Raw genomic sequence first — 17,673 nt, 5'->3', positions numbered from 1 at the left:
CAACTCAAGAGTCTTGAGGCAGGAGGTTTGAAAGTTCAAAGCCAGCCTCAGCAAAAGTATGACATTAAGCAACTCAGTGAGACATTGTCTCTAAATAAAATACAAAAATGGGCTGGGGATGTGGCTCAGTGGTTGAGTGCCCTGAGTTCAATCCTTGGTACCCCCCCACCCCCAAAAAAGGAATATTTGGTGGGATTTCATCTCCATAAAATAAAGGCTCAATAAATGTTTTAATATAACTGAACTCAAATGTTTTCCTCTGTTTTCCCTATATTTGTACAAAGTGTCCTAGTGCCCCTAGAACTAGTCCTATATTTCTGTTTATACAGCATGGTATACAGGAACTGCATTCAAATTCTGACTCAATCAGCTGAATAATCTTGAAAATTTAATTACCCTCTAAAATCCTCAGTTTTAGGCCTGAGGATGTGGCTCAGTGATAGAGTGCTTGCCTAGTGAACATGAAGCCCTGGGTTCAATCCTCAGGACTGCAACAAATAAATAAATAAACAAAATCCTCGGTTTCCTAAGGATCTGTCTCCTTCCCTGCACAATGTAGATCATAACACTTACTTCATTAAACTTCAGAAAGATTAAATGAGATATTTTTAAAAAAGCTATCTAGCAGTGGGTTTCATTTCCCCCCACTGAATAACAAAAGAGGAGGTATAAGAAAGAGAGAGTTGGAGAATTTAGTTTCGTTTTGGACAGAGTAAGAATAAGGTGGGTATCTAACAGATAACTCAATTGAGATACCTTTTTCCAGGGCTGAGGATGTGACATGGTGGGAGAGCACTTTACCAAGCATGTGTAAAACCCTGGGTTCAATCCCCAGTACCATTAATAAAAATATGTATATATTTTTTCCATTTAAGCAATTATGTTTTAGGAATTTCAGAAAAACCATTATCTTTGAGAAGAAGGAAAAACTTCAAATTTTACATCAACTGTTTTAATCAGGGTGACCTAACTTTATACATACATGAGGCATGTACACTAATAAGATAGGAATTTGACAAAATAAACTTTGGGTCAACTTCAATTTGAGCCGTCCAACAGGAGTTATAAATTATCATTGCCATTCAACTAAAACTGGCAAAATTACTCACTTTCATTCAAAGATAAACTGTTCAAGGACTTGCCCATCATGGAGGCACATACCTGTAATTCCTACTACTCAGTAGGCCAAAGCAGGAGGATGGCAAGTTTGAGGCCATCCTGGGCAACTTAACAAGATCCTGTCTCAAAATAACTTATTTTTAAGAAAGGGATGCATGGAGCAGCTCAGTGGCACAGTGCTTACCTAGCCTGAGTGTACCCTGGATTTAATTCCCAGTATGGAAAAGAAAGAAACAAGCAAACAAACAAAACCTGTTTAAGGACTTATAATTTTACATTAGAACCCTGATAACTATATATACTATTTGAATACCCAGAAAGAACCCTGGGAGTGGCACTAATTTGTTAACTGAATGCCAGTACATTCTATCATTACAGATTCTTCTTCTGTATAGAATGCTAGCAACTTTTTTATATTCCATAATTACAATATTATTTACATTCAGGTTATTCTCGAAGAACTTTCCAGCCTCCTAATTATCAAATTATGCCTTTTAAAAATTCTCTTATCAATTCAATGTTGTTTTGCAAGGGAAAGTTAACATGGTATATAATATTCTTTATTAAATTACTTAAGATAACAGAGGAGCTCAGGAAATAAAACATGCATACATCCTTCCCTACCAAAAAAAAAAAAAAAAGACATCAACTCAAGGATGTACCCTCGTTAAACAAGGTATGTATCAAAATATTCTTACAGGGACTGGAGTTGTGGCTCAGTGGTAGAGCACTTGCCTGGCATATGTTAGCCCCTGGGTTCAATCCTTAGCACCACATATAAATAAATAAAAGATCCATTTACAACTAAAAAATATTTTTTTAAATATCCTTACAGATGGAAAAATTAAGATAAAAAGGTAGGTGGTAATAACTGCATACCACCATAGATGTTACATGATAAAATGAACAGGACAAAAATAATCCTTAAAAAGGGAGAATGTATAATATAAAAATAACAATAATCAACAATAATCATTTTGAACTAAGGCCACTTTCATTAATAAAGGAGAGCAGAGAAAAACAAAAGGATCTTAAGTTTTTTCTGTAAAAAAGGGTCAAATGCTGTTGTATTTTTTTAGGGAAATAATCAGATTAAGTAAAACTCAGCAATGTTTTTAAGGTTCAGAAACTAAATTCCTATAAAAAGATTAAAAACAAATAAAACACAAAAACCATATGACAAAAGACTGAAAACCAAGGCAAAAATATCACAAAAGAGCATAAAATAACAGGACAAAGAATATCATCAAATATGTTCATCCCATAAAATATAAATAATTTAAATGTGCCTATTAAAAATAATGACTCTTATAAAGCGTTACAAAATGAATGGTATAGAAGGATTTTTTAAAGAGAGAAAAAGACTGCTCATACATGTGCACACCCATGAAGACAAAGGGGGCAATATAAATAAATACCTTCCAGAAGAGAACTTATGCTTTCCTTAAATCAGATTTTATCAGTTCCTCTCAAAACGGTGAATAGACTATAAAAACATATAAGACCTATATCATCCTGGAAACTAAAAAAGAATAAAACTCACTTTGAAAAACTTTAAATTGCAGAAAGAAAGTACTGAAGAAAAGGCAACCCCCAACTCATCTAATTCATGACCCTTGTCCCTGCAAGTTAGAGGAACAGAGTCCAGCAAATTCCCACCAGGATTCTGAACAGGAGAAGGAAAAGCCAGCAAGATAGTCTACAAGGTTTGGAAAGCTTAGCAACCAGCACATGATTGCTAAGCTATGTCTATGTGTGTGGCTACAAAGGTAAAGCTCAGCAATGCTCAACTCTGGCAAGGACTTCTGACACTGGATGCTACCTCACAAAGGTAGGAAGGACATGAAAAAGACAGCATATCCTTAAGTACTGGGGTCACTGCCCTGAAAACTCTGGGTGGCACTACAATCAGAGAAGAAACTTCAACACCAAGAAAGTATCTTCAGAACCATCTGCAGCCCTCATGCTACTTTCCTCCTCTCCACTCAGAGGCCACTGGAGCTCTGAGAGTGAATCTAGGGTGATTCTAAACTTTTCTATTCTACCCTTTTGTAATTCTGAGTGACTAAGACAAATGCACACCCAACTCAGAAGGTCTCCAATTCCCCAAACTGGACAAGCCTGTGTTGTACTCATTCCTTGTTCTATTTAACAAGCAGATGCTGGGGACAAAGTGAAAAAAAGATAACATAGTCCCTGGAAGTTACCATGTTAGTGAAAATGAAAGACATTACTAGGAAATGCAATAAAGATCACATAGAGGTAGAGAATAAATAAAGATCCTAAATAACAGAGGAAGAGAGGGCGGCATGAGAAAGGTGTTCTAGAAGAAATAACATTGAAACTAAGAATAACTGTTAAGACTTACACCCAGTTTAAGAAGGAGGAGAGAAGTATTCCAAACAAAGAGAAAGATATACAGTGATCCCAAATTAAGATCATAGCTCACTGAAGCTCCTCTTCTCAACAAGAGCAGTGTGGCTGAAAAATGTAAGGAAGGAGTGAAAGGGGAGATGATGGTGCTGACAGAAACAAATCTTGTGCCGCAGTCTCGCTGGGCACAAAATGACCGGGAGGTCACGAGCCACTTGTAGGTTCAAACAGGAACTACTTTATTGCCAGAACCCCACCCCATGGGAACACCACCAGAACTCAACCGAAACTCCGTGAGAATCAACGGGAACTCCACGAGAACTCAACGGGAACTCAAAAGTAGCAGCCACCCGAGGTAGCAGAAGCTGTCTTATTGCCGGACAGCAGACGTTTATATACACAACTGAATACACAGCTTGTTTCAATTTAGCATCATCCAGTTACAGCAATCAGTCATTATCTTATTAATTATACACAGCTTAACTTAATTATCATCATCTTAATAGTTTGCTGGTGTTACTTCTCAACCACTCCTTCTGGCAAAATACCAGGCGCCATCTTGACTTGGTTGTGGCTCTCAACAATCTTGAAAAATTATAAGTATTTAGAACTTCACCCTAAGAAGAAAGGGAACTAACCAAAGGACAGTGACATGATCAGATTTGCAAATTAAATAATGAAGATGATAAAAATGGAAATGGACAGGAATAGCATAAGACCAAAGGTAGTGATTCTAATTAGGAGACTTACAGAAAACTGGGCAAGTGGTGGACCATTTACTGAGCTAGAGAACAAAGAGGAAAGGCTTAAGTTCAGGTTGAAAAAGAAGTTCCATTTTTGACATGTTTAAGGCACCTTAGACAGTCCTCCAGGTAGAGATAATAGAGAAGTATGTGGATGTATGGGCTATAGTTTAGGGTAGAGAACTAACAGATACACATTGCGGGTGGGTAATTATATGCAGATAAAACTGAAGCTCAAAAAGTAAATACTGTTGTATAAGAATATGTATCAAATTAGAAAAAAAATGCCAGAGCCTTGAGGAACACATGGAGGTAAGCTGAAAGAACTATCGAAAAAGACCAAGAAAAAACAATGGTCAGAGATGGGAAAGTATTGTCCCAGAATGACAAAGATGATGATGATGATGATATTAATACTGTGGATTAACTCTGTGGAAGATGATGTGCTAAGTAATCCACATTTACTCTTTCACTTAATGGTTACAACAGCCTATGTGTGACAGGTATGATCTTATTTCTATTCTACAAGAACCTGAGTCACAGTCAATCTAATTAATTTTTGCCTAAGATTGCACATCTAACAATACCAATGCTATTAGAAACTACTGAATCCACTGAGTTTAATGATATGAGCACCATAAGTGGCTTCAACCAAAGCAATTTCAGTAGAATATGAATGGTTCTTCTATCTTCCTTAAATCCTATGCCCAATCAATCAGCAAGGTTTCAGTTCTGGCACCACCATCCTGGCCCAACCATTATCAACTCACCAGCCCAACCCTAAACATTTGTCTGATTCTATTCTCAACCCCTATGTTACATTCTCCACACAGCATGCAGAGTGTGTATTTGAAAATGCAAATCAGATCTCCTCATTGCCTACTTAAAACCCCCAACTGCTTCTTCTATCATACAACATACTATCTATACACCTCATATGATCTTAAAGTCCCATGTGATCTGGCCCACTTCTTGACCCTCAACTCCAACCATACTCTTTCTCTTACCAAAAAATGATCTTCTTGCTCTTTGTACAACAGGACATAGCAGCGCCAAAGTGGATAGAAAAGCCACTGAGAATGAGGCCTGTGTCACTCTGATTCATGTTGTGTCCCCTGAGATTAGACAAGTCAGTACCTGACATGGAAGAGGGCTAACTACATATTTTTAGATGGAGGGCAGATAAAGATAGCAAGGACATAAACAACTTATAGAATAGCTTGATCATATTGGATGTTGGGTTGAACAAGTTCTTTGTTTTAAAGATGAGAGAAATTTGAGCACATTTAAATAAGGGATATTAGGAAAGTATGCAAGAGCTTGGAAAAACTTAAAGACATCAAAAAACAGCATGTAAGAGAAAAATATAATTAATTAGCTACTTTAGGAAATATAAAAGCTGTTCAAGAAAGTCATGATACAAACGTATTTTATTTCTGAATGCCAATGTGTTTCTTCTTCTGAAATTTGAGGGTCTTGGGTCAAACGGGTAGTTTCCAATCACTATCAAGAACTATCTTTTATTTAACCATTTTCCTTTTGTAATCTCCGCTTGTAATTTCACAATAAAAGTGATTAGCAATTAATAAAATAAGTATTACAAAGTTCAAGATGATTACTGATTCATCTAAGACCATACAAATGTTTATAAAAAGAGAATGCTGCTGCACAAATATAAAGAAACTGGCCCAAACAAGCAAAAGAAATCAAGGAACTCAAGTCTAAACCACAGACCAAAAATTAAAAACTGAAAAATTTCAAATTATGAAGAAGGTATATTTTTCTTTTTAATTAGGAAAAAACACAATGATAAATCCTTCAGAATCAAACAAATTTGTATAAAATGAAAGACTGAAAATAAATCTGGGGAGAAGAGGAGGAATGGAAAAAGGGAGATGTTGATCAAAGAATACAAAGTTTCAGTTGGACTGGAGTAATAAGTTTTATGGTTAATGTCACAGTTAATAATAATCACTGTATAATTAAAACATGTTAAAAGAATAGATTTTTAAAGTCTTCACCATAAAAAATAAATTGGTGAGGTGATGGATATATTAATCAGCTTGCCTGAATCTTTCTACAATGTATACCATAGATTAAGACATCACATCATACCCCCATAATTACATATAATTATTATTTGATAATTAAGATTGATTTAATAAAAATTTTATAATTTTAAAAAGAAAATCATGTTCTAACCATGAAGCAAATTAAACTGTGGCATGACTTCGAGCAACTGGTGTTGTTCGTGCAGGAGAACCCAATTGAACATCGAGTGAGAGCCATTTCCTTTATTATGTCCTAGCAAGGTTTTTAATACCTTAAAAAGTTAAGTGGGAAAAAAAGAAAAGACTACATCGGAGTCAAATAGTGAAATGATAAAAGCATGGCATTCGTAGCCAGACTGCCTAGTTTAACTCATGGTCATACAAATTACTGAACATCTCTGTGCTTTAGTCCCTAATATTTTTTCCCTATGCTTTATCATGATGAAAAGTAAAATCTGTACCTCCTTGGCAAATTTTCACCAACATTCAATGAGTTGATACATGTAAATATAAATGCTTAAAACAGTATCTGAAACACAGTAACGTGAGTATTTGCTATGATTTTATCACAATTATCATCACTATTATTATTGTTACTATAGAGATGATAAAGCTTAAAAGCAACAGAAGAAAATGCAAAGATTTGACTTGATAGGAAAATACAAGAATCCGACTCCACAAATATGCAAGAAGCATAAATAAATTAAAAGTAGAAAAACATGGATAATAAAAGAAATGCTGATTTAATGAAAAATGAATTCTACATAGCAATACAGATGGCAAAAATAATACTATATGGGAAAAGCAAGCTACAGAAGATATACAGTAGATAATACCATCTCTCTAAAGTTCTAATGCATGCAAAACTGAACAATGTAATACGCAGAGATTCATCCATAGTAAAAGCATAGAGCAAGAGTTTATCAGGTATCATTAAATAAAAATCACAAAATGTAGGACTGCGGGTACCTCTGAGCAGAAGGAAGATGTGACTGACAAAAATCACAGAGGCAGCTTTAGCATTCTATTCTGAAGCTGGTGAGAGCCGCCTAATTTTTTAAAACATCATTTTTTATTCCTTATATGTACATTTTATATTTGTTGAATGAAGTATTTTATGATTAAAAAAGACAAAAAACTTAATAATAAATTTTAAAGGCAAGAAAACATACTTTTTGCCTGTCAATAAAACATTTTTTCTTTAAAGCTCATAGTGAAGATTTATTTTTCAATCTTTACTTTCAAATCTTTAAAATCAAGATTAAGCAGTGCTAAGAGTTAAATATATTTCTAAGATGGTCAAAAGCAAATTCCACTGGTAATATACCTTTGTTAAAAGAGGACTTTTTCATCTGAGATATATTTTCAAGCATAGACAAGTAATTACTGGCTATGTATACAGAATAACAGACATGATTTCTGGTGCTTAATGCCATTATTTCAGATGGGATATTCAATATGATACCTGTAGTACAGTATAATCTATCATTTAAATAAATACTAAATTTTTAAGAGGGTTATATAACTGCCTGTAGATCAAATTACTGGACACACTAGGCTACAAAGTACAAACAGATCTTAGAGAGCATTTGTAGTTAGTTCAACAAAATAGCTTGTGCAACTTGAACAAAACATAACAAGAAAAGAGAATTTTATAATTAACTAATCATGTTATTTTCATTAAAAATTACGGAAGCTATTGGAGACTTTTAGACAATTCAGATCTATAGAATCTTAAACAAAAAGCAACACCAGGTATTACCTAGTCTAATTCATTCATTTTGCAGATATTAAAACCAAGACACAAGACACTTAAGATAAGAACAGGTCTAGGAAAACCCAATCTCCCAATTCACCACCCAGTGTTCTTCTTATGCCTGATTCCCTTGCAACCTGATCATGAACACAGGATGCAAATACTCAAATGAACTTGCAATTTCTCACATACCTCTATTTATAGACAAACATCCTCTGTCCTCAACCCATTCTCTTCCTGGAAGGCAGCCTGAGTTGAAGGCATATTCATCTACCAAAAAATCAGAAACAAGGACTATGGTGCACTTTTATTTTTTGCTTTCAATTACTGTGAAACTAGAAATCCAAGACCACTCATGGCCTCTCACCCATTGTCGTGTCTAATCCCCTGGATGATGTCCAGAGAGATATGTCTGTACTTTTTCTCAATTACACACCACTAATTTAAGTATCCATCTATAATAGGCATTACACAGTTTCCCCCTAAGCCCTACCAAACCAAAATTCTCTGACCACCAAACAAAATAAAAATAAAAAAGAAAGAATAAACATAAAATGTAGGACTCTTGATTTATGCAAGGACTGTACTGCTTTTCTTTTAATATTGACTCTACCATGCACCATAGTCCTATTTTCAATAATGGCTTAAGTTTAACACGTATACTGAAGGATTTTTTTTGCTTTAAATAAAAAGAAGAAACTACAAGGATTCGTCATATAATTTATGGTACTAGAAGACAGTTATGTTATGGTCATAGCAGTAACAGCTGTAGGTATGTATGTATGTATATGCAAATAATTTTCTAAATTTCACCTTAAAATCTCTCTACAGTCCTAGGAATGATGCTCATATACTTGAAAATGCAATTTTAAAATTTTTTAAAATATATTTTTAGGGCTGGGGATGTGGCTCAGGCGGTAGGGCGCTCGCCTGGCGTGCAAGCGGCCCGGGTTCGATCCTCAGCACCACATACCAACAAAGATGTTGTGTCCGCCGAGAACTAAGAAATAAATATTAAAAATTCTCTCTCTCTCTCTCTCTCTCTCTCTCTCTCTCTCTCTCTGTCTCTCCTCTCTCACTCTCTCTTTAAAAAAATATATATATATTTTTTTAGTTGTTGATAGACCTTTATTTTATTTATTTATTTATATGCAGTGCTGAGAAACAAACCCAGTGCCTCACACATGCTGGTCAAGCGATCTACAGCTGAGCTACAACTCCAGCCCCAAAATGCAATTTTTAAAGTATTTGTATACTGTATTTGACTTCTAATCCCTGAGACTGTTCAATAGGCCAATCAGCATAAAACATATTGCATGCTATAAAATAAGCATTAGGTGTTGTAAGAGTATATTGAGGAGCTTCCAGTAATTCCAAAATTTCAGTTATGCCTGACATTTTCAAACAAAAACTCTCCCCCACATTCTAAAGCAAATGATAATGAGCCACTGGAAGTCAAAGCCAGAACTTCCCTGAGAGTACCTATAAAACAAAAATTCAATGGCTGTCTGTAGACTAAGTCATAATTTCTATATATGTGCACTTTCCAAACAAATGCTTTCATATTTTTTTAAAAATGCAAGTCAAAGTTTTATAGTAGTTGTTATGTACTTTCTCAGTGAAGAGCTACTAAAAGCACAACTACTAGCATATGAGAGAGTTCTTATATATTTTTTTAATTTAGCAAGTCAGAAATTACTCTTAATACTCTATGCCATACATAAATGTGTCACTTTAGACAAATGTTATGAACAATGTACTATTTTTAGAAACTGAGGATCAAGATATATGATTGGTTTAGAAGCTGAACTCTGAGAACACTTTATGCCATTCTTAATTCTGTTTCACCTGTAGTCATCTCCATGTTTTATAAATATCTATAATCTGTCTAAATGAAGGCTCTCATAAGATAAATTCCCCCAGCTTACCTTCAGGTCCTAAAGTTTCCAAATCAGCACATATTTGGGTAACTCAATTATACAAATGCAGATAACAATGCTGTTCCAAACTATCACATCCAAGTGTCAGAGGTTACCAAGTGTCAGAGGTTATCATATGATGGCCAGTGTGGCCAACTCAAGTGTACAGGATACTTATACAGGAGACATTTAAAGAGATAACACAAGCAACGTGTTCTGTTTTATTTTAACAAAAAAAGGGGGGGGAGAGAAATAATTTTATCATAATTTTTTGTTTTTTAAGATTAGGAACTTGTCAACAATTATCTTATGGTTAAGAACCTGACCCTGACAACAAAAAGTGCCCATAAAAGACTTCTCTAGTACACAGGGTACTCCATCTGCTGGAAATCACATCTTCACATTTTGTCTATTCTTGGGGAAGAGATAGGGAGGAACGAGGAGGAGTGTGAGACAGAATATGTGTTCAGCACTAACTGAACGACTTGCAGGAAGTCCAAATTATAGAAAGAAACAAGGTTTTGTGATGATGAAAACAACTAAGGAATCCGTTCTTTATCTTAACAAAGTTGAGATGCCATGGAAGGAGGGTTAGTCAAGAAAGTAGCAGCAACAGTTTTGTACTTTAGTAAGGTCATTCTGGGTGCAGTATCCTTTATTCAATTTTTCCCACATATTATTTGTAGAATTAAAAAACAATGTTCCTTAAACAAAGAAAGCTCAAGGATAGAATGCCAGAAGTTGAGTGAACATCTTGTAAAGGCAGATCAAAGGGCCTAGGATGTAGCTAATAGGTAGAGCACTTGCCTAGGTTCAAGTTCCAGAACCAAAAGAAAGAAAGGAAAGAAAGAAGAAAAGAAAAAAAAAAAAGAAAAACGTAGAGCCAGATCAAATTCTATCTTCTTTATGATGTTTTTCCTGTACCCTTCCTCTTACTTCAGCCAACTAATGCTCTCTTCCTATCTTTATTTTTAAACCTCCTTACTCATACATGTTTTATTTCTAGCCCAAACTCTCTCCAAGTTCCAATCCCACACCATCTGATTCTACTACACATTTCCATATTAATGTCCTACCAGCACTTCAAACAGGAGATCTAAAACAAAACATTTTTACCCTACCCACAAACCTGAGTTCACACTCTTTCAATCAACCAGTCTTAACATCTTATCATCATCCTTTACTCATCCCTTGTTTCCCAATATCCAACTAATTGTTTATTTCTGTTTAATGTGCTTCAGCAATACTTCTCCAACCCCATACCTACTGCTCTAGTTCAGGTGTTCTTTGACCAAAACATTTACAATACTTTTTTATTCATCTCCTGGTTTCTTTCCAATTCAATTCATTCTCTGAATTATTAGATAATATAACCTATAATTCAACTCCAATTATGACATTTCAAGGATCAAGCAACTTCAATTTCATACCTTACTAAATAAATCCAAATTCCTTGGTCTAGCATTAAAAGGTTTCCATGTTCTAAGTCAAACCAAAATTTCTTCTACTTTGTCTTCTTGCTATTCCTTTTTAAATATGCTCAAATTTTTTTCTATGCCTGCTCTCTGTCTAATCTGGTAAATAAATGTAAGGTGCTCTACAAAAGTTTACTCCCTTTCATATAAGTGTGCTACATGCTCCCTCCCTGTACCATTTTAATTGACAGGAAAACATCCCATCATTCTATATATTTGATCTTCACAATGAAAATCAGAATGTTCATGGGAAAGCCTGTAAAATCTAAGAAACAGACTATAAAAGAAAAGCACTGTGACTGAGTTCCAATGTCAAAGGAAAATGGTAGTAGCAAGTAAGATGTCACAAAAGTATCAGAATATCTGAAAAAGTAAAAATCAATATAACCTGAATCAGGCCTGGGGTTGTGGCTAAGTGGTAGAGAACTTAGCACGTGCGAGGCCCTGAGTTCAATTCTTAGCACCACATAAAATAAATAAAATAAAGGTATTGCATCCAACTACAACTAAAAAATAAATATTTAAAAAATATATAACCTGAGACAACTGATCCTGAGCCTTATCCAAAGTCAGTGATTCACTAGACTACAGGAATTTAGTCTAATGAAGAAGATAAATACATATAGACTAAATTATAACACAGTGGTAAAAGTTGTGTCAACCAAGGTATAAACTGTTATAGAAAATGTATAAAATGTATAGGAAATTACAAATTCTACAAGATGAGGAAGGCTTCACAAAACACCATCTGAAAGAGGTCTTAAGGACTTTAATCTGATAGAATAGTGGCAGGCCACAGGAATAGCCTAAACTGATGAATTCTTGGTCCCTGAACTATTTCTAAGAATATCTCTAATTACATTAGTTTAAATCAATTTATCCTAAAAAGCTATTTGAGTTTGGCATTTTATCCAGTGAACTCCTGAAAATATGCAGATGATTATCTGCAGAATGGATTAGTTGCTATCAGACAGGATTTTCCTACCTCAGTTGCATGCCAAGTTTATAATTCCTAAATGTGGTGCTAATCTCAGTCTACTCCCCAGAAGCTTCTTTCCTCTTCAGCATTACTACAATAAAGTGAAGTGCACTAAGGTCCTAGGATTTCACTGACAATGTCACACAGTTCCATACACATTTCAGTCAAGAACAAATGATTCATTTTAAGGACTAATACCTCCATGATGTAAAATGTAATAAGGCATATGCAAACCATCTACACGTACTACATCCTGTAGATAACTCCAGAATTAGAAGAAACGTTAGGAAAAATCTAGATCAACCATATGACCCAAAGTGTCTACCATTCTCTTCCTCTCAAAAATTTAAGATCAATGCTCAATAATTTAGTCTCTCCTTGTGCTTGGAGTCAAGGGACATATAAATACTCAGGAGCTGCTGAATAGCCACATTCAAATATCAAAAACAACAAACAAAAAAGGCAGAAATAAAAAAAAGTCAGCTAAGAGAAAATAAAGATGCAAGGAGAGATAAGACTAGAGACAGGGAATGTTCCATGTTTTCAAATCCCTGGTCCCAGGCCCTACCTGATAAGGTCTGTCTGAACTTGGCTTCCAGCAGTCTTCCAACAAATTCCTTTCTTCCTTCCTTCTTTTTGCTAAAACTTGTTCAAGTTCATTTCTGTTACTTGCAAGGGAAACTTAAATGAGGCAACAACCAATATTTTCCATAAAGTCAACTGACTGATTTTTACTGGTCTATGTTTTTTATAGTTTCTTTTTTTCTTTAATTCTATTCCTTAAAAACCACAAGTAGACTTTGATATACTATACAAATGAATATGTGAACAGGGATCAGAGCCTTTGCTAAGCATTTCGAAAAGAAAATGCATTATTCCCAGGAAAGAGAAAACAATAGAACATTTAAATTAAAAACAAAAACCTTAAGTTATCTGTACAGCAATAAAAAATGTTACCTAATAAATGGCCAATTAATTAGCTGATCACCCTCCTCTGCAAAGGTAACTTAATTCTGTATAAATCAGACAGGTAGATAGATCCACTTCAGTCTTCTGTGGATCAAAAGGTGATACCCCAACATAGGTCATTTCATTTGGAATGCTTCCAGCTAACTAGCCACAGCCTTCTCAACCACAGAAGGTTCGGGAGCTCTCTGGTGGTGTCCCTAACCTGAACCCCAAAACCAAAATTGAATATCAAAATGATGTTAGGGCCTGAACTTTACTATCCACAAACAGCAATCGGGAATTTATCCTATAACATAACTAGCACTTTCTACTAGTAGATGAAGAGAAGAAAGTAATCGAAGTTTAATACTATGGACTCTGTGTGTATGAAGACAATCTTGAGGCAGAATTGAGCTCCCCAAAGCTGTATGCACGCCCATCAGATCTAACTACAGTTAGACCAGCTTAACAAGTATAACAAGTCAGAAACTGACAATCAGAAGTTTGAACCAGATGTGGTGGGTGGCTCTGCAGGGTTAAATAAACAAAAACAATATTAAAGGATCCTGGAGTCAGAAGAGACAAGGAAACTATACCAGGCTTCATCATTTTACAGAGAAGGAAGCTAAACTCTGGAACTAAATTCATCAACCAAATCTCTAACTGTAATACATTAGACAGTTGAGAATAAAATCAAAGGGATTATGACCAGTTTATGATAGAACTAAAAAGTATTATTTCCTAAGGTTGCTTTTGGATGATTTAGAATCTATGCTCAATAATTTAGTCTCTCCTTGTGCTTAATAAATACATATTAGAATAAACATGTATTAGAAAACTAATGAATCCTACTTTGCAGATAATCTTTGCATATTATCATTACTTGAGTAAAACAGTAAGGATTTCTGACTTAAGAGGTTAACATTTTAGTTATAATATTGAAATAAGCACCTTGAAAGAGTAAAAATAATAAGTTGATTTGAAATGTAAAAGTTTTATGTTGCAACCTTGGGGGTGAGCAATATAGACACTGTAAAAAAGTTAAAAATCTAGATGGCTAAAAGCTACTTATTTTAAAATAAGAAAAAATTCCAGACATTCACAAAAGGCCCTAGTAAAAGTCACCAAAAATTAGACTGATACACCAGTTGGGACCAAAATTAAAAGAATCTATGTTTAAAAGATCCAAATATAAACTTGTTAAAAATTACTGGCAAGGGGGCACATAGCAGTGGATTTGGGTCATCAAGGGCTATTTTACCAAAATTATTAGGTAAGTCAACAAACTGAGGTGCGCGCATGTGCACGCGTGAGCACACACACAGCATACGTATATTTCCTACAATACAATCCATTCTTTTTTTTTAAAGAGAGAGAGAGAGAGAGAGATTTTTTTAATATTTATTTTTCAGTTTTCGGTGGACACATCTTTTCATTTCATTTTTATGTGGTGCTGAGAATTGAACCCGGAGCCCCGCGCATGCCAGGCGAGCGTGTTACCACTTGAGCCACATCCCCAGCCCACAATCCACTTTTTATCAGCCAGTATTTTTTAGAAGCCCATTGATAAAATGAGAAATTAGAACCTGTTGTTTGCCAAGAAGTGCTATCCCGAAACAAACATGAAACTGATATCATTGCTTATATTAGTATTTATAAGCTGCACATTTAATAGTTAAATATTGTAAATATCTGCCATTAATTCTAATTGACAGTTTTATATGTTCTAGGAACCATGAAGATTGTTATAAATAAAATTATCTTATAAAATCTATTTTGCTGCCTATGCTGCAAATGAAAATAGGATACTAAACCAGAGAATATAATCTATGTTTAGAAGAGTCAGCTTTCAAGTAATTAATGTGTCCTACTTAGCCAAATCTTATTTTGACAGCTTAGTCTATTGATGACAAAAACAAAAGCAAACTGAAATCTCCTAAATAATCTCAGCTCTCAGGAACTGTAAATTTCTGTTCTTCCATTCCAGACAAAATAGAGAACCTAGAAGCTTTGACCGCTAGTTACTCATCACAAAAGTAAGAATTCACGCAATTTCACATTTACCTTAATTCCTCCTCAGTATTTTGTACATGCTTTGAAGAAAATTATCTTTTAAAACCCTTACAGTTACGACTTAAAGGCTTCTAGTCTTAAACCTAATAAGGTAGAATGAGGACTTTACATTCATAGTTTGACTTGAAACAGTTCAGTGTAAAACTTTTAAAAAAATAGACTTACATGCTTTTTTCCGTTTAAAAACAAAACAAAACTGGTACCTGGCAAACTCGGGGATCTCTGCGATTTTTGGCCTATGAGATGCCAGCCGGGCCCGCGGGAGACTGGCCCAGCCGCGCAGGAGGCTCCGAGGGAGGGCAGCGGCGCGGAGCCCCCGGGGTCGCTCCTCCGCGCCGCTCCCCGTCCGCCCCCGCCCGCCCGACGCCCCACTCCACAGCGTGATACACGGCGGTGGCGTGGGCCTGGCCGGCTTGTTCCCACGCCCCGGGCCCGTTATCTGGGCGGCGACGCCCACGGGGCCAACTTGCGCCGAGTAGGGGGCTCCGGGACAGTCCCCTATCCCGGCCGCGGGCCCCGCGCCCCTCCCTCGCCACTCGCAGCTGTGGGGCCAGACCCCTCCCTCGGGCCCGCGCCGGGAAAGAGCCTCCCGCAGGCTCAGGTTCGCTCTGGGCATGGGATAAGGTGTCAGCGCGGCGGCCAGGCGCCTTCCGTCGGCGGGGGGAACGCTGGTCAGCCCTGACCTCCTTCCAGTCAGCCCCTCACTGCCCGCGCGGGGCGCAACCCTCCCGCGCCCCTCCTAGGCTCGGGAAGGGGGTGTCCCCGCCAGAGGCTGAGGGGCGCAGTCGGCGCTCGGAGGGGACCTGGCTTCGGGTCACACCCTAACTTGGCAGGGTCGGGTGGGAGGGGTGAGGCGAGGTGGGAAGGAAGACTGAACTTACCAGACTGCGAGGTTGCCCGCGCCGCGACCGCGGCCAGGCAAAGGCAGAGGCAGAGCGAGAGGGGGCGCGGGAGGGTCCACCGCGCGCTCATCGAAAGGCCAGGGAGCCGCCGCCGCTGTCCGAGCCTCCTCCTCCCTCCCTGGCTCCGGGCGACGGACGGGGCGGCGGGAGGCATGACGGGAAATTCCTGGGCACGGGCAGCCGAGTCCAAATATGAGCATAGGAGATGAGCGAGGGAGGACCGGGGAGCGCGCCGGCCGCGGACGGGGCCCGCTGCCCGGGTTTCGGCGGCCGCCAACTCCCGCCTCCAAGGCATCCGGCCGCTGTGCGCGAGCGGAAGGTGGGATTCCCCCTGCCCAGGAACATCACTTCCAACTTCGGGGCCCAAGAGCAGAGCCCAGCACCCCATCCGACCCTTTTCAAGGTTCTGAGAGTCCTATACGACTGGGAAAAGGAGAAAACTATGTAGGGAGTGGACCGTGAGACAGTGACCTAGAGGAAGACCTGTCAGGGCTTGACAACCTTGGTAGTGAGGGGATAAAAAAGTTCTGGCAATTACTATGTATGGGAAGGTAAGGCAGGAGCGGCATGGCCAGGCTGGGAATATCACTCAGTTGGTAGAGCTTAGCATGTGTAAAGGCCTGGGTTCAATGCCCAGCACCACAAAAGAGAAATTGGATTTTTAAAAGTTAAGAGAAAAAAAAAGGAAGCTGTGTTGCCACTTAAAATATCCACATAAGTATTCTATACATATAGAACAAGCATTATAGTATAGAGAACACCACCCAGGTGAGGGGGCCCCTGCCACAGTTGTGTGTGTGTACGCGGAAAGGTCTTTCTCCAAACTTGTATTTTGAACACCATATATGGAATCAGACAAGCTGACTGAACAATAGGTTTTCACAATAGCTAGATGCTGAAGTTTATACCAGCCTTTCTCCACCTCCAACCTCCATTCGTCTCTTGCCCTCCAAACACACACACTTATTTCACACAACTCATCTTGTATTTATTGGAGCTTGTCAAAAGTGTAATGTTGAAATGTATTCAAAAAGTGCTACCTCAGATGACCAGAATGTCAGTCCCAGAGGGTTAATTACAGGCCCAAGCCTGTAGTTGCCTGACTTTTCTTTGGCACTAATTCCTAAAGTAATCAAGTCCAAATGACCCTTAGCCTTCCAAGACAATGTAATTATGTCTTAATTACTATATTTTTTCACTTTAATAAATGGGACAGGACCCGGAGATGGTAGGATGAAATATAATTACTTATGAACATTTTAAGATGCTACAGAAAAGATTTATTGATGCAAAACATTTAAGGGGTAAATGTCAAATAGATTTAGAGGGTAGATT

The 17,673-nt window shown here is 37.4% G+C and overlaps 1 protein-coding gene across 1 annotated transcript in view; it reads right to left on the bottom strand.

Moving 5' to 3' along the window:
* Positions 1 to 16,553, bottom strand: part of MSRB3 (methionine sulfoxide reductase B3) — a 192,773-nt gene extending 176,220 nt beyond the window's left edge. The window contains 2 exon segments of the mRNA XM_081311516.1: positions 16,318 to 16,397; positions 16,400 to 16,553. Of these exon segments, the coding sequence (XP_081167642.1) occupies positions 16,318 to 16,397; positions 16,400 to 16,538 (219 nt within the window). The 5' untranslated portion in view covers positions 16,539 to 16,553.
* Between the last annotated feature and the right edge of the window lie 1,120 nt (positions 16,554 to 17,673).

Source organism: Spermophilus citellus (assembly GCF_964194105.1).
Source record: "Spermophilus citellus genome assembly, chromosome: 10".
In the NCBI taxonomy this organism is placed as follows: domain Eukaryota; kingdom Metazoa; phylum Chordata; class Mammalia; order Rodentia; family Sciuridae; genus Spermophilus; species Spermophilus citellus.
The sequence above is the reverse complement of the archived record's forward strand: the minus strand, read 5'-3'. Positions and strand labels throughout refer to the sequence as shown.